This window comes from Triturus cristatus, chromosome 7 (genome assembly GCF_964204655.1).
Source record: "Triturus cristatus chromosome 7, aTriCri1.1, whole genome shotgun sequence".
Taxonomy (NCBI): domain Eukaryota; kingdom Metazoa; phylum Chordata; class Amphibia; order Caudata; family Salamandridae; genus Triturus; species Triturus cristatus.
In genome coordinates this window covers 1662888307-1662912059 of record NC_140590.1, presented here as the reverse complement: position 1 = coordinate 1662912059, position 23753 = coordinate 1662888307, and the positions used below count along the sequence as shown (strand labels likewise).

At 43.8% G+C, this 23753-nt stretch overlaps 1 protein-coding gene across 2 annotated transcripts in view; it reads right to left on the bottom strand.

Moving 5' to 3' along the window:
- CABLES2 (Cdk5 and Abl enzyme substrate 2) overlaps window positions 1-23753 on the bottom strand; it is a 145257-nt gene that overhangs the window by 4192 nt on the left and 117312 nt on the right. For both annotated transcript variants that reach the window (XM_085619754.1, XM_085619755.1), the window contains 2 exons: window positions 23483-23589; window positions 461-665 (listed from right to left, as the gene is read on the bottom strand). In XM_085619754.1, coding sequence (XP_085475880.1) covers window positions 461-665; window positions 23483-23589 — 312 coding nt within the window. The remainder of the gene's footprint in view (window positions 1-460; window positions 666-23482; window positions 23590-23753) is intronic.

Below are 23753 nucleotides of genomic sequence, written 5' to 3'. Positions count from 1 at the left end.
CCAGGTATGGCTGTAGAATGTGTGAGATGCAAGAGGATTTATCTAATTGATTACAGCAAATCAAAGGCAATGTCTCAAAGAGAACGCATATACTCTACATTGTTTGTGAGGCAAATACACTGTATGGTTACATTTGTGTAGTGCCTCTTGAAGGGGAGGCGACTCTTAAGACTGGACGGTGGTTTGTCTTCTAGTAGGACTCAAGGATAGCTTAGAAACCAGGATCCTGTGAAGCTTAGTGCACTAGGTCGCACCACAGGCCCCAAAAGCTCTCAGAACTTCTGGGCCAGTAACACATTCAGATTGTGGTAAGGCAAGCCTGGGAAAGAAGAGGCATGTGGCAGCGTGTACAACCCACAGACCTGAGTCTGCAACACACAACATTGTGTACAGAGGCAAACTGATCATCACTCATTAAGTCGACGGTATCCTCGGAACCCCTCTCCTGTCCTGTACTTACGTCAAAGAGGTGGCTGACTTCGTGCTTCTTGAGGTCGCTGCTAATCTTGGCTGCAAGCAACAAACATGCTGCTGCACACAGTTTGCGATTGTGCTTGTTAAGTTTGCCTTGTAAGACCAGCTTTTCAAAGTAGACGTAACTCATTGCCACAGTGACTGGTTCCAATCCACACTCCTCCGCGATATTCCGCATTTCACGCTTCAAGCTGTAGGAAGAAACTGGTTGTTATACACAAGTCATAATAATACCCTTCTGAATACAACATTAACATTTTGATTTTCAGTACAAGGCATTTATCCCCAAAGAGATATGGCCTTTTGCATAATATATAAAATTGTGCATGCTTTATGGAGAAATATAACATTTTTCCTACATCTAGCAATGTTTTCCCATTAAAAAAGTGAATATAATAGTGAATAACTTATTTCTAGTGTGACCAGAACAGACACAACATATATTTCTGCAAACTGAAGTCAGGTGCGCAACCTACAAAGGTTACGTTGCATTTTTTTGTCTGATGGGAGTAAATGTAACACAGGGGACACTTGAACGCCGAAGGATAATAACTACCATATGAGTGACTACCCATTCTTGTTCCTTGCTGCATATAGCTGAGCCAGCAAACTGACAACAATCCTTTTCCAGAAGATCAAAGTATTCATCTCTAAAACAGACAAATTATCCTACGCTTTTGTGAGTTGCATCTTGCGTAAAAAGCTAAACTCAACTAGAATCCCAGTAGCCACTAACACAGCTTATGAAACATATCAAGTATGCAAAACCTCTTGCAGTGTCTAACATTTCCCACAGCATTTTGCATCATAATAATCCATTTTCTTAGCAAGAGAGTTTTCTTGCTACCTTCTAGCAACTATTCCTGCATGATAAAGTTGTTTTACAGCAAACAGTTGCCATACCTCTCACACCATCCCTCGCAACAGAGGTCTAACTCCTGCAAATCCTGGCATTATCATTATATGTTACAGTTAATTATTTCTGCTCATACATCTAAAGAACCAATTAAGGTTAAGGAATGGTCTCTCAAATAAACCAACTCTTGAGCTTAGTAAAATATCCAACTTGCATCCAATATAGAAGTGTCATATCCGGTTGTATGGGAATCTATAGAAATCAATTTCATACAGTACTATCACTGAGAAACCATTTCACGTAAACAGCGTAATGGAAATTTGCAAGAGGAAGGTCATTTACCATTTTATAGAAAGCTTTTCTTTCAAAATTGACTTTTGCTTGCTTATTTTTTAAGGAATAGATGCAATTAATCTTGAAATACGGTTCTCTTTGTTGGTTTTCTGCAAGGGTAGCATAGATACTTCCCTCCCTATAATCCTCATCTACATATACTCTCCAAGTCCATTTTTTTTTATGGAGACCTGCTTATACACACACACACATTTATATACATAAATATATAGTTGAACGTATATTACAAACATCTCTCTCTCTCTCTCTATCTATATATCTATATATAAATATATATATTTTTAAATTTATTTTGGCAGGCTACTGGCATGTACCCGAACGTAATGGGAGCCTGGCCAAGTCGAGCACTGCCTCATTTTCACATATTTCAGTCAGATCTCTCATCAAAAAGAGGCATACAAAAGGGATTTGTTGATACTTGTAGTTTATTCTCACCAAAAAGGATGAATTCACATTGTATACACAGAAAACAATTATGCCTTTTGCTACATACATAGCCTTATTCACAGCAACGAGTGACATTTTATTACATGCAAGTACCTAGTCAACTTAACTGCCTCATTCCAGACACAAAAAAAAAAAAAGTTACTGTTACATTCAATTTTATAATTTTTTTTTTTTAACAGTATAGGAAAATCATTTGTATAGATTACCACCAAGAATTATTATTTTCATCTACTGTTAAAAATTACAAAATCAGATTGTAACTATGTTTTTCTTATGTCTACTATGATGCACTTAAAGTTACTGGGTACTTAAATGGAATGCAAAGTCGCATTCATTGTTGTGAAGGCTATGCATAAAGCTGAAACAGGTCAGCCCCCGGCTGTGTGATTCTAACAGCTACTTGTATCAGCAACCCTTTTTGAGAGCCAGTGCCGCTTTTTGGTGAGGGACGTGAGAGAGAATTAAAATGATATGTACGAGAAAGGTTCTTTTTTTTGTAATTATGTCGCAAGAAAAGTGCTACTAAGAAACCATGCCTTTTTGTACTTGAAATAAAATATGGTATATTTATTTTATTGGGGCACTCTAATGTTTTCTTGGGTCATATATCCAATTTCAGATTTTATGTACCTTTCCAAGTACAATAAAAAAAACTAATGTTTCGTTCTGCCAAAATGGATGCACATAACAAAAGTGAGAATCAGCTTACAGTAGCACCTCAAAGGGTTTTGAGGAAAACATATGGACCAAACCTTTCAGAAAATGCACCCCAACAAAAGATTTAAATAAGGACAGTTGATCAGGTAAATGCAAAAATGCAGAAAGGGCCAACACGTAATCTTTAACAGTGCCCACTGTAAGTCCTTACTGGTCCTAAGACAGAACAAACAGTAACAAATCCACCAGTTTAATGAACAGGTCTGTATTATGAGAGCCACACCAGGCCAAAAACTTGTCCCAGCGTCCTGCATAAACAGATTTTATAGACAGACGCCTGGCAGCCAGGATGTTGTCACTCTTCTGGAAGGTAGATTGAATGCCGCCAACTGCCTATGCTCAATCATGGAGGTGCAAACGGTGCAGGCCTGGGTGCAAGATCCTGCCATGATGCTGCAACAGAAGATCTTCCTGAAGCAGCAGCCTGATCAGAGGACAGATACTCATGCCCAGACATTCCAGGTTACCCACTCTCTTGGCCCAATACAGAGCTACTAGGATGATCGCTGCTTGGTTGTTACTGATCTTCATAACTCGTGGCGGGAGATATTAGCAGGAAGGCATACAGGAGCACCATGCTCTACTTTCGGCGCACTTCTCTCCGCGAGAGAGCTTTCTTGGAAACTCCAGTGTACAAAAGATAGGACATTGTACATGCTCAGGAGTAGCGGACAGGATCGAACCAGGGTTCGCCCCCTTGCTGGGAGACATCCTGCACCATCTCTGGGTGTAACTGCCATTCGTAATCTGCTAGGAGTTGCCAGCCGAGTTTCTCCGCTCTGGTGTATAAAGATCCAGCCAGGTGTTTCACAAGCAGGGAAATAGTCTGACGATTCAGCCAGGTCCGGAGGCAAAGAGCCTCGTAGTGTAGGACCCAGGACCCCATTCAGCCATGCTTGTTGCAGACCAGACAAAATAATTAGGGGTATGCCCAAATGACCCTCCTATACCTGGGCAAGGGAACATCTAAGGTGTATATACAAATGGTATAGAGGGATAGATCATGGTTACTTTCTGCACAAGAGTTTATTAATTACCTCGGCAAAAATCAATTTCTTCTGGCAAGATTAAATGATTATAATACAGGCACAAGTATCCATCGGTGAACATCCAAACACATAGTGTACCGCAATACAATCAATACATCAAATACAAAACGATTTCTATTTACACTACAACACATATATACAAACTCATATGCAAGGTAATTCAATCAAAAAATCCTTTCCCCTATTGGCTTATTCCATCAAGCATGTGTGCACTTAACATTGCCTAGTGCTACATCAGAGGGTAGTCCTATCAGCAATACACGGATATAGGTATTTCATCTAAATTTGTAATGCCAATACAACTTATGTATTTATTCCACAATACGGTGGACTCCTCCTTTGTCAAAGTGTCGACGCGTTCGCGTTTCAGCCTCCACTTTCTTTATGGCTTCCTCAGGACGGGGATATAATCTACAAAAATAATAACACTACAGTGAACTTTAAAAACCTATGTTTTACTTTTTATCTATTTGCTCTGTGTTCTATCCCTTATTTGCCCAGACAGTGCTGTTAGAAGAGGAGAATCCGCAAAGATGCGCGAACATGACCTCCAAGCCATTTGTAAAAACATAAATGAAATTGAAATGTAAAACATAAAAAAATTTTGTAAATGAAAAATCCTAATAATACGCTTGATCAGCGTCAATATGATTACTCAAACGCGCACTTATAATAAAGACATGGTTCCAGACGCCACAGAACCCAACCAGTGGATGTGGAAAGAACATAGGGTCCTGCGCCCCTTATGTACACCAACACCGATAGAGTGAAAAACATCACCGTGGAGACCCAAGATAAACAAGTCCTAGCCCGTTTCAGGGCGAAAATACCTGTGGGTTCTAATGGAACAACCTGGTCTCGTAATTTGCAAGGTCGGGCAGCTTATAATCCTGTCCCACTCATCAGTTGGGAACTCCTACATGGGGGGGGGAAAGAACTTAGAAACATCCCCTGTGCATCAGAAAGGACACTATATCATAGCTACTAAAGTTAGGCACCGAACCTCAAAACTTGTGTCTTCTCGGGAGCCCTGGGTTTCTTCGACTCCTTCAAGAAATTTTCAGTTGCTAGAACCAACAAGAAGAAACAAACCACCTGTCATCAAAATGTCCGGATATTCTATGAGTCTAAAAACTTTACTACGTATCTCAGACTGGGGGGCACTAACAATCCAAACTTACGCTTGTTATTAGTCCTTTTCACCGACACTGTGCTCCTTCAACGTCCGTCATCTCAACGAGCTGGCGTTACTGATTCCTAACGGACCGTCATTAAATACGTAAACACGTGATTACGTGAAACGTCTCTAAGTGGCCAAACACAAATGAAGGACTATTATTCGAGTACTCGTACAACTCAAGTCCTTATTGAACAGTAGAACGAAACTCTGTCTATGTCCATTCTTGCCGTGGCGAAGTAGCCCTACTATATCCACTAGCAAATGGGGGCGTCAATTCCAACTTTGCAAAATCGGAACCATAAACACAAAACATAATCATGTAAAAACAAATTAAATAAATGGCAACACATCCGAACCTGTTCTCAACTCCTCCACATACGTCTAGAGCTATGACACTGGGTGAAATGATCACAAACCCGTGTGTATGGTGAATTATTCTCGACACAGTAGCACCCTCAATAATATGCTATAAGAGGGGGCTAGAGCTATTTTCTTAAAATAATTGACATGTCTCATCAGCCAATGAGACCGTGGACCCACTTAAGGGTCATGACAACAACCCACATAATTCTCTCCGCAGTCACTAAAGGTTACATCATGACAGATCATACACTTCAACGATTCAACCTAGATTCCTCAAACAATAGAAAGAATGGAAAGAATAGAAGGAAGGGTCTACAATTCAATTAGGAAGGATCCAACGTTATGCATCCCGAGTGTCTTCCTTTCCACAACACTATATGTTCAAAAATGGGCTTACATTCTGAAGGTGGACAACTTAAAATCCTCGTCCTGTTTGAATAACATGTCTATAATCATTTAATCTTGCCAGAAGAAATTGATTTTTGCCGAGGTAATTAATAAACTCTTGTGCAGAAAGTAACCATGATCTATCCCTCTATACCATTTGTATATACACCTTAGATGTTGCAGACCAGACAGCAGCTGTGTTGTCTGTGAGAAAAGGAACCAGCCTTTCCCTGTTGATGGCAGAACGGCCTTCACCACCATGCCAGCTCTCCTTGATGACTTCCCCCAACTCAGTTGTGATGCACCAGTCACCACTGTCTGCTCTGGAAGGGGAAGGGAGATGGGTCTGCCGCTGGCAAAATTGTGGTCAAGCAGCAACCACTGTAGATTTTTAACGGTTTCCTCCTTAAACTGGATAGAGTCTCATAGTTATTCTTGGTGCTGGGCCCACTGAGTCTTCAGATCCCACTGAAGAGCCCACATGTGCAACCTGGCATGGTCGACTAGTAGGATGCAGAAAGCCAGTAGGGCAATAAGCCTCAGAGCCATCCTCACTGAAAGCCATTGTGGAAATGTGCCTTTTAGGGGCACACCGGCGCAGGGGGTCACCCTTATCTTGTCCACGGGTCCTTAAACCAACAAAATAGAGATTGGTACTTAAGCTGGAATTCAAAGAACAAGTTTATTAAACACTCATGAGTGGGACTACATCAATACAACACCCTCAGGCGCTGTAGGAGGTAGTACATGGAATGCAGAAACCATAGGCCTTTTATACACAGTTTGTTGCAGAGTAAGCATGTAGACTCAAGTAGAAGGTACAAGCATACACAGGAATAACTACTGACAAACAGGAGCAGATGAATATCACTTAGTCTGCAGAGTGGGAGGGGAAACAGAACTGACTGCTTACATCAGTAGGATATGATAGACAGTTACATTCTCAAACAGGTGCATTCTAGCAGCTACAGGCCTTTCTGAGCACATACATTGCTCTGGCTCTGTATAGAAGGAGTTAACTAAAGCGGACAACTCAAGTAGAATAGAAAAGCAGGCAACAGTGAAGACTGCAGAATCACAAGGCTAACAAAATGGATGCTCCAAACTAGATGGCTTAAGCTCATGCTAACAGCAATTATTTTCGATTTCCAAAGACGGCCCTTTTAGCATTAGCTGAAGACATTTCTACGATTTGGAAGGAGCATGGAAGTTATCCTGCACATCTATTCTCATAAATTCATTATTTCCTGATCCATTGCTAGGTGGGCATTTATATTCTTGGCATGTTGTTTAGTCGGTATACATGAGGTACAGGTAGAAATACAGAGGGAACAAAGCATCGGGCCACATTGGATACATAGGCAACAGGTGAAAAGAATCGCAAAAAATATACGTAGGGCGGACAATATTTTCCAGCCCCATACAGTAAACATAGTCCATAGCCATCCAGTCAAAGTCCAGGTCCCTGAATCCTGATGAATTTCAGTGGCTATCTTGCGCATCTTAGCAAGTGCTTCAAAAACTGAAGGGGCGTGGTCAGGGATGTAGACACAGTACCTGCTCCCAATAATGCGGCATGCTCCACCACAGTCTGCCAGGATGACATTGAGAACCATTCTGTTTTGGAGCGCCACAGTTCTTGCAATTTGTAGTTCTTCCGTGATATTTCAAAGTGCCATGGCTGTTTGATTGGTTACAGCCTCTACAACAGTGTTAAGCGCCTTATCTTTCTGCTGTTTAAGGCCGCACCAACAAAGAAGAAACGTCCCAAATTAAAGTCAATATACTGCTGCAATGCAGTATCAGTTTGATCTACCTCATTGTGATTTATTGTCCTTTTAAATCGACTCTTAGAAATGTCATTATACAGTTTATAGTCTTTGTGGCAGGATGCAGGTGTCAAGAAAACCGGTGGTAGCAAAAAGGACACAAAACAGCTACCTGACCACCCAATAGGTAGGTGGTAATAGCCTTTACTTCCACAAATGAAATAGGCGTATGTGATGACAAAAAACTACTATTGTTCATTCCAGTAATGTCCAGCACTGTAGTACAGTCACTTTTTCCCACAGGGATACTGCCAATACTGCTCACACAAAGGTCTGCTCGAGCTCTAGTAACAGCTATAATAGGAGGTCCAATACCCTTGATAGTTCGAGTGTTGGGGAAAACAGTGTGTGGAGGAATTTCCGCGACGATACACCTCCATTTCCTATACAGTTCCTTTAGCTTGTGGATCTCCTTCCTCATCAGGGTAAGAGACTTTATTCAACTGAGCGTTAAGTCTTTCTACATCAAATTTGGTAATATTACCAATATGAGAAGCCCACAATAGTGCAAACCAGGCTCTGCAGAAGCCATTATGTGAAAACGGCAAAGGAATAAAACACGTTCCTCCCTTTTTCTGATGAGCCTGCATCATTCCACACACCCAACAGTTGGTAATGTTCGTAGCATTATGGGTGCGATGCAACATTTGAATGAACGTATTATTGAGATATGACATTCTGTGCTTCTGCTCATGATAGGGAAGAGTAAAATATCGGTGCTCAATGGGGATAGGAGTAGTAGCAGTCAGTAAATTTCGAGCAGGAATTACTCCCTCTACAACCCATGCTATTGTAGCAATGATGACAAAAATCAAAGTGAGTCCAATTATAAACATACTCTTTTGATCACAAACTCTTGCAGCAGTTTGTCTCTTTTCCTTAGGCATGATCATCTCGTGTCAGACAAAACAGATGATGCCCTAAGGTCCTGGGCAGACGTTGGTTTCTTCACTGAGGTTGAGACGAGTAGCCACTAAAAGAGTACCCCCCTTTGTAACTCAGTCTTTCACTACCCAGGACAGTGGCTCAAACAGTCTTTTTCAGCAACAAAGTGTCTTTCTTCTGGGGTCGCAGCTGATATCGAGATGTACCAGGGATCGTGTGGTCCGGGAAGACTTCCTCAGGTCCTTCAGGTGACATGGCTTGTCCTTTCTCTGTGTCCAGGATGTCGCGATGATCTGCCAACCCAGCTGGGCTCACTAGGTCCTGCAACACCTTCTGACAATGGATTTCGTGCATCCAGTTCTTCCAGTTGGTCACTCGCACTGCAGTCCTGGTAGCCAGAAGGATTTGCTCCGGTCCACGCCAACTCAGTGCTAGGGAGCTGGCTCTCTGGAAGGACTTAGTTAGGACAAAGTCCCCAAGCCGTAGATTAATGCCCTCACCCTGCGACCTGTCTAGAAGAGTCTCCCGAACCAGTTGATAAATAGAAGACAAACTGTCAGTCAACTGAGACAAATAGTCGTTCATCAATTCATAGGGTACATCATGTATAGGGCGTGGCTTAGGAATCACCCATATATTCATTGGCCTTCCAAAAACCATCTCATACGGTGTGAGGCCAGATCGTGTATGTGGTATCGATCTAATGGATAATAATGCTAATGGCAGTGCATCAGGCCATTTCAAAGATGTGGAAGCTTGTATTTTGGCCAACTTCAATTTGAGGGTAGAGTTGTATAGTTCCACTAGCCCTGCTGACTGTGGGTGAAAAGCAGCATGGAACTTCTGCTTAGTTCCCAATCCTTTCATGAGGTAATCAACAACTTGCCCAATGAAATGGGGTCCGTTGTCACTCCACAAAACTCTACAAATTCCAAATCTGGGGAAAAAACTCCTTTAGGAGCACCTTCGCTGTAGTAAGAGCTGTATTATCTTACGTAGTGTATGCCTCCACCAATTTACTAAAGGCACAAACCACTACCAGAACATACTTCAGATTATTACAACGTTCAAGCTGGATATCATCCAGTTGCAGGACTTCAAAAGGTGCAGTAGGTATGGCAAACCCTTTTGCTGGAGTTTGTAGTCCCTTTCCAGGATTATATTGGAGACAAATCAAACAAGACTGGACTATCTTCTTAGCTGTGCCGGCAATATCTGGATGATCCCAAACTTGCATAAGTTGCTTTGCCATTGAGGATGCTCCAACATGTGCTGGCCCATGTGCCATATAAATCATAGGATGTAAATAGGCTGTGGGTAACTTCCATTTTGTCATTTCTTTACTCCTCCAACAGCCCTCATCATCCAGTTTTCCCTCCTTAGACCATTGGTCTAATTCATCAACAGAAGCAGATCGTTGCATATCCAGTACTTCTTGCCTGGCATCATGCCAACGTTCAGCCTGTGACTTAACTACATACATGGGTGAAGTACTTGGCTGCATTGCAGTCTCACGAGCTGTACAATCTGCGAAGGCATTGCCGTTTCCTATATTATCAGTCACTTTCTTGTGTGTCCTACACTTAACAATTTCCACTTTCTTAGGATATTTCAAGGCAGTAAGGAGATTATGTGCTAATTCCCCATGCACTATTTGTGTCCCATGTGAAGTAAGAAAGCCTCTTTCCTTCCAGTGTTGCCCAAAATCATGAACAACTCCAAAAGCATATTGGCTATCAGTGTAGATGTTAACAAGTAGATCTGTACTAAGCTCACATGCTCTTGTCAGTGCTATCAACTCGGCTGCTTGAGCTGACTTCTGTGGAATGCGAGCTTTCTCAACTACTGTCTGAAGTATTGTAATTGCATAAGCAGCAGATGTCATACCATCAGGCAACTTCAAGCAAGACCCATCAACCCAGAGTTCCCCATCAACACTAGAAAGGGGCATATATTGTAGGTCAACACGACCCTTTGTTTGTTCTTCAGTAAGGGATATATAGTCAAGTAACTCTGGTGGCTGAGACTGAGTAGCTGGAAATGGCAATAGTGTAGCAGGATTCAGAGTCAAACATCTTTTTAGTGTGATATGAGGGGCCAAAATTGTTAATTCACAGCCTGTCAAACGGGCACTAGTCAAATGCTGTGTTTTCGTTTGATTTAATAGAGCATCAACTGAATGGGGTACTAGCACAAGCAATCTATGTGACAAGACTATTCCCTCACTTTGACATATGGACACAGCCGTCACCGTCACCGCTCGAAAACACCCGGGCAACGCACGAGCGACTGGATCAGGGACAGCTGAGAAATATGCACAAGGGCACTGCTTATCACCGCGTGTCTGTGTTAAAACTGAGAGAGCGCAACCATCCCTCTTGTGTACATAGAGTGTGAAGGCCTTAGTATAGTCTGGAGTTCCTAATACTGGTGCAGAACAAAGAGCTTGACTAACTGTTGAAAAGCATGCTGGCATTCAGTAGTCCATGGGAGAGGCATCAGAGTGTAATTAGTCAAAAGAGCCAATGAGGGTTTAACAATGTGAGAAAAGCTAGGGATCCACTGCCTACAAAAAGTAGTAAGGCCAATCAGTGCACGAACATCCTTCTGAGTACGGGGCACAGGCGTGTCTAAAATAGCTTGAATGCAGTCTGGTGTGAGTGCACGTCCCTCCTTAGGAGGTGACCTAAGAAGGTAACCTGCTGTCTACAATATTGCAATTTCTTCAGAGAGACTTTGTGATGTTGAGAGGCAAGGAATGATAGCAATAACAGTGTACCTTCTACACACTGTTCTGGGGTATCGGCAGCCAACAAGATATCATCGACATATTGAATAGGAGCCACCCCTTTCGGTACAGGGAAAGAGTCAAGCTGCCTTTTCAATGCCTGGCTATAAATGTTAGGACTCTCTGTATACCCGTGGAGCTCTACAAAATCTGAACGATCGATTATTCAAGGTGAAGCCGTACAAATAGCGGCTGTCAGGATGAATAGGTATCGAGAAGAATGCATTCTTTAAATCGATCACACTAAATGTAGTGGCAGTAGGAGGAACCATAGTAAGAAGTGTCGTGATGTCAGAGACTACCGGGTATTGGGGCACCACTATTCTGTTGACCTCTCGTAAGTCAATGATGAATCTGTACATTTTAGCGTCAATATCTTTTTTCAAAATAGGAAGAATAGGTACTAGGTAGCGATGCTAGAGCAACATCCTCTTTAATGAGACAAGACCTCTCAACCATTGGATAGCTATCATTTAAGATAACACGCACATCCTCTGGAGAGCAACATATTGTAGCACGAAAATGTTTTAAGCATATCGATACCCACAATGTTATCCGGCGTGTTAGGGGAAAGTAAAAATGGACATGCTGCAGTGAATTTATCAAGACTAAATGCAAGTGGCTGTGACAGTGGGCTAAATGTAGGTGTCGCATCGAATCCTATCGATGTTATCATTGCGCCCGACAGGGGTGCCCTAGGAACCAATTTTTTACACAGACCACTAAGAGTAGCTCCTGTATCAACCAGAAACCGATCAGTAGAGCCCAAAACATATGCATTGAGATAAGGACCTTTCTGATCTACTGGGACCTCAACCGGTTCCTTACCCCATCCTAGGCATTCCTATGCATAATCAGAATCCCTAAGACCATCAGCCAAATAATCTGACATTTGATATTGATTTCGTCTATCAAAAGTATTAGAATAATTTGGCCCATGTTCAACTGCCTCAAACCTGGGACAAGTTCCTATTCCTTCCCTATTTCCTGAATTCCCTGGGCGTCTTCTCATGCTTCCTCTACCCCGTTGATACTGCAAAAGAGGGCACTCAGAACGCCCATGTCCAATCTCTTTACAGTAAGCACACTGATCAGAAGGCAAAGTTGCTCGTGGGAAAGGGGGTACACCAGGGTGAGACATTGCACGTCCACCTCTACCACCACCTCTAAATGAAGGACCATAGACTTGAGCCAGCATAACTTTTGTTTTTAGATCCTTAACATTTTTATCCTCCTTGCCTTTTGCTTCCAATTCCTGACGCTCAGAATACTGGGCCATAGTCAAAAGGGAGACTGGGGATGACGTAGTCCACAAACTCTCGCTGGCCTTTAAGCGACTAGCTATTTCTGGCAACATGCTGGTGACAAATTTGTCGATGGCCAGATGCTTACCCGTGTCATCTGTCCGTGACTGCCCACTAAAATCATGGAATGTCTCTTCAAATCGTGTAAAGAAATCAGAAACTGACTCATCCGCTTTCTGATTACAAGAAGCTAATGTAGTCCAATCTATTTTCTTAGGGGGTATAAGTTTTTTCAATTTAGTCACAATAGCTTTGGGAAGATCTAAAATCTCCTGTTGTGGTGTCTGCACAGGCTCTCTAGCCGCATCTATTTGCTCTAAATGCATCCAAGTATCACCATAGGCTACATTATCTACCTTCCGAATTGATCTCCACATAGGGAAGAGGTGTGGCGCCGCGGCCAGGGCGACTGACTCCAGAATCTGGGGATCACGGTTCGATCCCCGGCGCCGGCGGCAGGTTAGCCCAGCACCATGTGACTCTGGGCAATAGCTTGCTTAATCTTCCCGACAGCCCCCAGCACCTAGAGACCCTTACGGGTGATTGTTCGCACTTTACAAATGTGGATTATATTATATTATTATATTATAACAGGGGGCAAAATAAGTCCAAAAAATATGTCAATATCTGGCAGAGTCATAGTACAGGAGCTAATAGCTCCTTCCACTTCTTCATAAAAAGCGTCTGGATTTTTCCGCGGGTTGGGCAAAGCAGTTTTAAGAGCTATAACATCGGCTCTACTCCAAGGAGTGTAGAACCAATTATAAACAAAATATCCCTTTGCATCATCTGAATCTTTATCATCATTCGTTCCCGTTCCCTTTGGGGGAAACATACAGAGGAGCTGCTTCATGCATGGGTTTCATAGTAACTTCAATATCACTAGTATCTTAATCTGTCCCCGTAGCTCCCTCTTGTCGCTCCGGGGTCTGAACGGTTTGTTCAGTTGTAGCTTTACCAGCTGCTTTTTTTCCTCTTGCAGATAGAACGTCTCAGTGCGCAATTCAACCACTCGCCTAATTAGATCAGACACCTGTGAAGGAAGAAAGGTGCCATCACTTAATTGTTTATAATTAGAATTTATATCAGAGGGCTCTAAATCATCAGAATGTTATCTAAAACGGAGTATTACTTCCCAAGTAAAAGTCTCTACAAAATAGAACTGCTCTAAATCTCTCAATTGCTGAACCACTGCTACGAGTTTTGGGGCAGAGGCACTTCTCTGAGCTGCTTTACGAGCAGCGGATCGAAGAGTGGCCTTGCATTCAGTAGTTAAAGTAGAGTGAGACTTCCGCCCATCTTGCTTATCTTCATCTTTTTCTTCTGAAGACAAATGCTCCTCATCAGAACCCTCATTCTAAGGGGCACTAGGGAATTTATACGGGGGTGGAGGTCTATCTAACAAGATGAAATCATCCTGAGGTTTATTAAGTATAGGATAAATAGGGCGCCTAATAGGGTACTGGTCAGTTACCTCTAAACAACACTCCCTTTCCTCTTTCTTTTATTGCCCTCATCTCTTTATTTTTCAATTCCAATGCTTTTTTTATATACCGTTTTACGCTGTTCTTTTTCTGCTATAGCGTCTTATTTCTTTTGCACTTTCTCCCACATTCGTACACAATCAAACATATCTTGTCGACTCTTCTGCTTAAACAAACACTGCTTTACATACTGAATCTTATTTAAATCAAATGACCCATTCACTGACCATTGTAGATCAGGATCCTTTTTCGTATATTTGTTCCACAGTGTACTATACATTACGGAAGAAATACTGTATTTTATATACTTGTACCTTTTAGGTGTCCCCTCTAGGGGAGCCGGCTGACTTCTTTCTAAATCCATTTTGGTACCTCCAAGACAGCAACACAACCAACGGAGTGAGCTAGGAGCAGGCATGCTACCAAATTTGTAAAATATTACTTATCCCAGATATATCAAAGTAGAGAAAAAACTCCACATTACCTGCCTTCATCTATTGTAACAGATAAACAAAACCAGAATCTTGGCCAAGCAAATCCAAAATCAAGAGTGCCGCTTTAGCGATCTTACCAAACAAAAGTCTACAACCTCCAACTCCCAATCTCTTGGTCGACCTAATGGTCACCGCAAAACCTGTGCCAAAGGAGATCTCAGTCGGGACCGGCCACCACCTGGAGGGTCAAATCGGGAAAACTGGAAAAGTCACTTCGGTTTGCAAAGAAAAGGGTCTCCTCATGCAGGATGTCTCCTCAGTAAGATTCCATTCCTCCGTCAAGACCACTCCTTCGGATGGCCGCGTCTCCGATGAGCCCCACGAGTCGGGCGCCAAACTGTGGAAATGTGCCTTTTTAGGGGCACACCGGTGCAGGGGTCACCCTTTTCTTGTCCACGGGTCCTTAAACCAACAAAATAGAGATTGGCACTGAAGCTGGAATTCAAAGAACAAGTTAATTACTCATGAGTGGGACTACATCAATACAACACCCTCAGGCGCTGTAGGAGGTAGTACATGGAATACAGAAACCATGGGCTTTTATACACAGTTTGTTGCAGAGTAAGCATGTAGACTCAAATAGAAGGTACAAGCATACACAGGAATAACTACTGACAAACATGGGCAGATGAATATCACTTAGTCAGCAGAGTGGGAGGGGACACAGAACTGCTTACATCAGTAGGATATGATAGACAGTTACAGTCTCAAACAGGTGCATTCTAGCAGCTACAGGCCGTTCTGAGCACATACATTGCTCTGGCTCAGTATAGAAGGAGTTAACTAAAGCTGATGACTCAAGTAGAATAGAAAAGCAGGCAACAGTGAAGACGGCAGAATCTCAAGGCTAACAAAATGGATGTTGCAAACAAGATGGCTTCAGCTCATGCTAACAGCAATTATTTTCGATTTCCACACCATGACTGAGGTTGCAACACTGGGATCATAGGCCGAATGTTCTGGACTCGTTTCAGAGAGAGGGCCCAAAAGTGCACTGTATCCAGGGCGTCCCCGATGAAAAGGAGGTTCCATGAAGTCAGGTTTGACTTCGGCAAGATAATAGTGAACCCCAGCAATGTTAGGAAGTTCAGCATCACCTGGAGGTGGTCTATGATTGACTATGGCAAGTGTGCCTTTAGCAGCTAGTCGTTGAGGTAGGGAAAGACTGGCACCCCTGACCTCGCAATGTACGCTGCAACCACTGCAATCCCCTTTGGACTCACCAGTGACAGTCATATGTTCATAAAGGGGAGTACAGCAATCAGAAAATGCTTGTGGGCCACCTTGAACTGCAGATAGGGCCTTTGGACCAGAAAGACAGTCATGGGGAAATAGGCATCCTGCAGGTGCAATGGTACCAGTCTACTGGGATAGCATGAGCATCTTGAATTTGTCCTTCTGCAGCAAGAAATTAAGAGGTCCTGCATCTAGAATAGGACAAATGCTTCCATCTTTTTCAGCACAAAGAAATAACGGGAGTAAGACCCAGCTCTGATCGGAGGCCAGAACTCTCACTGCTCTGAAAGGTGGAAGAGGCGGTTATCGAGTGCCTCCAACAGAGTGATTCTGCAATGTTAAGCGCAAACTAAAGCTACTTGGACGGTGGTGCTGGAGGAGCCGGCACTGGGAGGTCTGTTGTCCCGGTGGACCCAGACATAGTTTGGTGGATACACTAATCTGACCCAAAAAGGACTGGTGAGGTTGGGTTGGTGGGCCTTGACACCGTGTGTAGGCGCTACCACTAGCGATGACTTGAAAGGGGAGAAATAGTTGGGAAGGCTGCCTTGTGGTTCTAGAAAGAGAGAGATAGGAAGTATGCAGTGGTTCTATTCTCTTTAAAATGCTCCAGAGCAGAGCCTGCCTTTTCCCCAAAACATACCTCTGAGAGTATGCTCGTCTTTACCTCGACAGAAGGCAACTGTAGATTAAGAATTCAGCCGCCTCACATGGTGAAGCAGGCAGACCCTTGTGTGGAAGGACCAGAGAAGAGTGCGAGAGTGTGTGACTAGTCCCATCATACCAAAAATCAAGTTAGCTCTGGTCAGAGTCTGATCCAATCAAGAGTTGTGGAGCACTGGGTGTATGGGGCAAGCCACGTAGGTACTAAGCTTGAGCACATCTTTGGCAGAGGATGAGATGGATTCAGTTGAGAGTTGGATAGAGCCATGTGATTGACATCCGCTGGTGTTGACGCAGCTGGGACCAGCGTAGATCAGGGCACCGGTTGACAAGATCAGAATCTGAGCTGAACCCGAAGGTTTCGAAGGCATACAAGGCACCCAGGGCAGAACCACCAACAGTAACTCAACTAGAGGTCTCTATGGATTCATGGGGCCAAAAGGAGTGTGCAAGATTCTGGTCTTCTGTTGGGGACCTGGAGCGAGACAGAGCAACTTGACATCCTTGCTGATTCCCAGGTGAAGAGTGGTGAGGCTGGAACGAGGCCTGCTTGGACATCTAGTATTTGGCCTTTGATTTTGCATTGCCCGAAAACTTGGGCTTCAACGATGACCTGTCGCAGGACCGGCCTCAAGAACAAGACTAGGTCTGTGTCCTTGACTTCAAGAGGTAGCAGCCTTTTTTCAATGGTGCTTAGTGACTTAGTGCTTGGCTTTGTATTCCCGGATCAGCTTCGATTGTATCAGAGCACACTCCTCGCATGCCATGGAGTCATGGTCTGACCCCAAACACCATAGATGCACATCATGGGGATCGGTCACAGACATTTGTTTGTGACAGAAACTCTAAACTCTCCCATTTATAGTCTGTAATTTTAGGAGGGGACATGCTTCCTTGCACACAGGAAAAGACATTTAGAAAACTGGGCTGGTCAAGGGCGAGAAAAATGTAGGAGCTAGATCTGGAACCCAGAAACAAAGGAAATGACTTAATGGGGTGGAATCTATATGTGGCTCCTGCCATCACTTCCGGGATGGAGCAAAGTCAACACAAATTCGCACAACACCATGTTCTGGCTTGCAGTGGCTATAATGAAAATATTCTGAGCAGACTCTAAAGGTGAGGAATCTGCGATTAGAAGAATCCATCAGAAATATTAGGCCAATTAAACTAGGATCAGTGTGGATTTGTCATCATTTATGTGGAGGCCGAATATGTAGTATTTTGCAAGTGTCGATTAGCCTGTCATTCAAGTATGAACAAACAAAACCACAGTCTCCTTAGAAAGACTGGCATTAAACTCATACACTAGTAAAGGGCTAGGGGCAATTTAATTTTAAAGACAGAACTTAGGAACAGTACTACCTATTGTAGGAAGCTGGCTCGCTATATACCATATCAAAATGAGGTATAGTGTGCATAGAGTCCAGTGGAACCACAAAGGTAGGCAAAGGTAAAAGTAGATAGCACCTTACTCTCCAGTTGTGGTTTTGTGGGAGAGCAATAAGGCTTTATCAGAGGGTAATTTTAAGTATTTGTTGTACACTCTCTGGCAGCAAATGATGTCACACACTCAAAGACTGAACTCAGACCAATTTTGTATCAAAAATATTATTTAGATATTTTATTGACACACAATGACAAAAGTGCCCCCACTTTTTGCTGAATGTACTTTGACTGAGTGTGCCTTGGACCCCTGCCAATCAGGTGCCCAGGGTCTATGTTCCTTCCCTAAAAACCTAAAACCCAAATTGGCAAACCCTGGCCACATGTCAGCCTCTGGTAAATGGTACCCTAGGTACACAGGGCCTTGTGACCAGGGAAGGCCTCTAAGGGCTGCAGCACTTATTGTGCCAACCTTAGAGGCCCTGTACCCTAACACAAACACACTGCCCTTGCAGGCTGAGTGTCTGGGTACAGGACAAAACAGAGAGTCGACATGGCACACATCCCTGTGTGCCATGCCCACAACATACACTACCCTGGCATACATCAGCCACACCTCTAGCTGGGTGCCCTATGCCAGTGGTGTGGGCACAGGAGCATGAGCCCTGTGCCCCTACAGTACCCAGGTCCATTCCTGGGCACTGTAAGTGCAGTGCTGCCATTTAAGAGTATATGATGCTGGGAGATCGTCAACACCAACTCCACAGCACCATGATGGCTTCACTGGGCGAGGTGCTAGGTCTCCTCCCCCAGGATGGGCAAGGGGAAGCTCCAAGGAATGCCGCCTTTGTGAGCTTCTCCAGGCCACTTGCATGTACCCAGCAACTGGCCCCTGCTGGTTCTCAACCCTCACTCTGGCGTTAAGACTGGCCGGAAACCCCAAGGAAGGACAGGGGGTGTGTCAGCCTTTGCCAACACCACCCCTCAGGTGGGAGAGGTGAGGTGAAGCACGTCCCCGGGCTCTCGCCATCTTGAAGATGGGGAGCCCTGCCCAATCAGGACTAGGCCACTGCCCTCCTCCCACAGGAGAGTAGCAGGATAGGGGGTGTACCCATCCCAGGGCAGGGAACCAGTGGTCTCTGCCCTTTACCTACCTGTAACACCCCTAAATTTAGCATTAAGGGGCACCCTGAACCTTCCTTCCTTAGATTCCAGATTCTAAAACAGCAAAGAAGATCAAGAAGAGAGAAGACCTGCCATACAGCTGCTAAGAAGAGGAAGACACCAACTGCTTTGGCCCCAGCCCTACCGGTCTGTCAACCCTCGAACCTGCTCCTGCTAAATCCCGGCACCTCCTGTGGCCAGCAACCTCAAAACACCGGAGGACCTGGCTAACTTGTGACTCTGAGCACCTGGGACTCCCACGAGCAGTGGCTCTGCTCAAAGCAAGTACCTAACCCCTGGCATCAGCCCGGAACCGCAAACCCTTCACACTCTGCATCCGCCAAGCCTGGCCTGTGCTGGAGTGGACAAAGACCCTGAGGACGTCCCCCCGGCGACTGTGACCCCGAATCCGGCACCCCCGACGTTCCTGACGATGCCTGCAGCCTCAGAACCAGGGACCTCCCCAACTGCGATCAACAGAGGGTAAGATTTCCCAACACCAAAAGGCACCCCTGCACCCCCCCTGTGCCCGACTCCTGGGTACCTACATATCCTCCAACTATCCAACTTACCTCTCGAAGTGGTGGTGGCACCTGAAGAATCTCCGTCCCCGAGCTTGAGGCCTTTGTTCGTCCTTGAGCTTTCCCATTGCAATCCATTGAGCGTCCGAAGGCTCAAAAGCACCCTGCACCCAGCCGCCCGAGTGGCCCTGGCAGTGCAACTTCTACTCCTATCTACTTCCCCATTTGCCCTGAGCAAGTGACCAGGAGCCCAGCTCCCACAGCCGCGTGGCCTGCTAGTCAGCAGCCACCAACCAAGGCCCCCCCTGCCTCCCATAGGATAACACTGGGCCTAACTCACTCGGCACCCGGCTGCCCCTGTGCCGCAGAGGGTGTAACAACTGTACTTACCTGACCTTGGGAGCCCCCCGAGTCTATGCCCAGAACCTTAACTCTGCCAGTCGAGTACTTACCCAAAAGCCGATAACTCACTTTTCTTCCATAGGGTAACATTGACTGGTTTCTTCTGAAGTTTCTAAACTTTAAAATATTCACCTAAAATCAACCGAGTAACGAAAACGGAAATACTCACCTGCTATTAGGAGAGATCCCAGTGCTGTATCTTGGTGCCCAGCACTGACCCTGAAAAGTACTCCCAACCGTACTTACCACTAACTCAATTTTTCTGTGAAATTTCTTCTAAGTGTCGATTTTTGCAAACTACAAATATTCTTTAAAAGTCGTACCAACTGTGAAAACGTAATTACTTACCTGTTTTAGATAGATATCCTAGTACTGAGCCTAGGAGCCCAGCCCTGGATTACAAAAGTAACGAGAACATACTTTACCCGTAACTTGAATTTTCTTCCATAGGGAACCATTGACTGTTTTTCTGTGAAATTTCTTCTAAGTGTCGATTTTGCAAACTTATAACTATTTCTTAAAAATCGCCTGTATAACTTAAACGCAGTTTCTCAACTGCTTACAGGTGGTACACTAGTGCTGGATCCAGGATCCAACACTGACCTAGAAAAAGTAACCATAACCCCACTTACCTGCTAAGTCAATTTCCTTCCATAGGATAACATTGGTAATTTGATTAGAAACAGTTTCTGTCAACTTTTAAAATAGCAAAATATTGCTTAAAAATCACAACAGTAACTAAAACGAATTTACTCACTTGTTTCCACGAATTGTCCCAGGACTGAATCTAGGATCCTGTCCTGGAGTTAGAAAAGTAATCCTGAAAGTAGTCAATTGCATATAACTTAAAATTCCCATTGAGCTCAATGTATTCTTGTGTTTGAAATTGTGTTGCCTATTGCAACAAACTAGAACTATTGCATTCCAAGTCAATTGTCTTTTGCAAAGTATTTAACTAAAGCATCTCATTCTGAGAAAGTATATTTTGATACCTCTTGTTGGTTCTAAAATAAAAAAACAATATATTTTTATATACAAACCATTGTCCTAGAGTTCAGTTCTTGAGTGTGTTAGACCCTTTGCTGACTGAGTGTGTACAACAAATGCTTTACACTGTCCTCTGATACTGCCTTATTGCTCGACCAAGCTACCACTTAAGAGAGTAAGGTTATATCTAACTTAAGCCTCTGCCAAACCTCTGGGGACTGTGGACTCTATACACACTGTACCTATTTGAGAACAGTATATATAGAGCCACTTTCCTACAATTACTGCTCTTACAAGGTCTAAGAATTGGCTTGGACACTGTAGGGGTACAGGGCTCATGCACCTGTACCCTCACCACTGGTATAGTGCACCCAGCTAGAGCGGTGGCTGATCTATGCCAGGGCAGTGGGTTGTAGGCATGGCGCACACAGGGATGTGTGCCATGTCAACTCTTCACTTTGTTCTGCACCAAAACACGCAGCCTGCAAAGGCAGTGTGTGTGTGTTGTGTGTGTAAAGGGGCAGGAGCCTCTAAGGGTGGCACAATAAGTGCTGCAGCCCTTCGAGGCCTTCTCTGGTCACAGTGCCCTGGGTACCTGTGGTACCATTTACCAGGTGCGGACCTGTGGCCATAGAGTGCCAATTGGGTTTTGTTTTTAATGGAGTTTAGGGAAAGAACATAGGCCCTGGGTACCTGTTTGGCAGGAACACAGGGCACACTCAAAGTACATCAGCAGTTTGGCAAAAAGTGGGGGCAACCATGCCAAAAGAGGGCACTTTCTTACACCTATTGCTATTGAAGGGAAAAATGAGCCAGTACTTCCAGATAGTGGTGAAACAGATGTAGGAATCTTCATATCTGCAAGAGCAATCCAGATCCTTCCACTGTAAATGGTGGACATTTGATGAAGAACCAGAACCTTGCATTGCTCATATTTTTTCGACTTGCTTGCAGCCTTCGGATTTAATAAAGGCCAAGAGAATTGCCTTGAACAATTTCTTCTAACCAAAAATAACATGACTATACGCCTGTTTAGTAGTTTTAGAAACTTTAACCCACCCATTACCGTTTTAAAAGACTTACCTCCTGCAACCATGGGCAGGACCATGTGTCCTATTTATGGTCAAACAGAACAGTATTTAGCAACCATGTGTCTTTTGTTAACATTGTGTTTCTGGAAGGTAGTTGGTTAGGCTTCTTCCCCTTGTGCAGCAAATGGATGAGGCATCATCTGGTGGTTGCTACGGCCTTTTAATGCCCCAGTCATTTGCTCTGTCGCTCCGTGTTTCTACCTTTGTTGGTCGAATGCTGACCTCTGGTGTTTGTTGATTATGCTGGTTCTGTTGTAGCAAGGTTTTTGAAACATAGAACAAAAAGCATCTCAACTTCAATTATGGTCATGGAAAACTCCCTCTTCCCTTCTTTATTCCACTTAAAATTTTTCATTCACAGATTTCATTAGCTGAATGAGTCATACAATCTAAGTTTCCGGAGAATGAAATATGCTTCCTTTTCTGGGGGTAAGGAGCAAGAACAGGGCCACTCCATAAGGTAACGACCCTGTCAAGTCTTTTGCAGAGGTCATCCCATGATTGGAGGAGATCTTTCACTGTTTTCAGGCCACTGAAAAATCCTCCCAACGATCCCTAGGAAGAATGTCTTCAGAATTTGTAACAGCGCCAGCTGTTGGGCAAATATTTTTCCTAGAGAGGCCATTCAACTGCTCTTTCACAGGAGGAGATTCTCTTTTTGCGAATGGCTGAAAACATGCAGGATTCGCACTCAAGATCTACAGGTTCTGGTCTAGAGACTTGTATTTGATTGGTCTTGGAACATAAAACTATAATATGCATCACTGGCCCTGTCCAAAGGTGCAGGTGCCACAAAAGGGAAGGTGACACAGAACATATAGAAAACAAGACCTGGTTGTAATTAGTCTGTTGTTGACTTTCCTAATAGGTCTTCTTCTGCCCAGCCTTGTGGAACTGCATAAGTGGAGTTCTTTTGGCCGGGTTGCTCTCCTTATGCTTTTACACAGGGACCAACATTCAGGAAAAAAAACAATCCTGTCTTTGGTAGAAGACAATTCTAGTTTTGAGGACCCAATACATGAGTTCCACTCAAGGCAATCCCCAGAAAGGTCTGAAAACAAATCTGAGTATATTAATCCTTTTGTGCCTCTGACACTAGTTTAGTCTTTATGGTGTACTATGCAAACTACGCAATCGGCACAATATTCAGACACTAAATGAGCCAGGATGAGAGCAGACAGCTTGCAAAATGCCTAAGAATCCTGCAACTGTTTACTAGGGGTGAGTGATCAAATTGCAGCAATTTGTGATTAGAACAGAGTGAGGATCATGGTATTGGAATTTACTAGCATTTTCGCAGCGCTGCCCATAAGCTGAGCAGTCATCTTTTCACAAAGGGGCAAGCTCGCTTTGGATCACGTACAAGGAAAACTCACAGGTGAATAGACAGAATATGTGTCTAAATAGGCTCTGGCATGTACCTTCTAATTTTGCTCAGGGTCAGCTTGATATGAGGGAACTTCTCCTTGAAAGTCTCATTCATGTTCTTCTTCAGCTCGGATGGCTTCACATATTCTATTACAGTGGTCTAATTGAAAGAGAAACATTTTAAATAACCAAAGTACTAAAAGTGTGGAAACATTATTTTCTTTGCACATGGGTTAAACACTTATTTTCAATTCTGTGAATGTGAAAACCTGGTGACCACGTTTCCATATAACGGGATGTTAAGCACATCCTATTCATGGACAT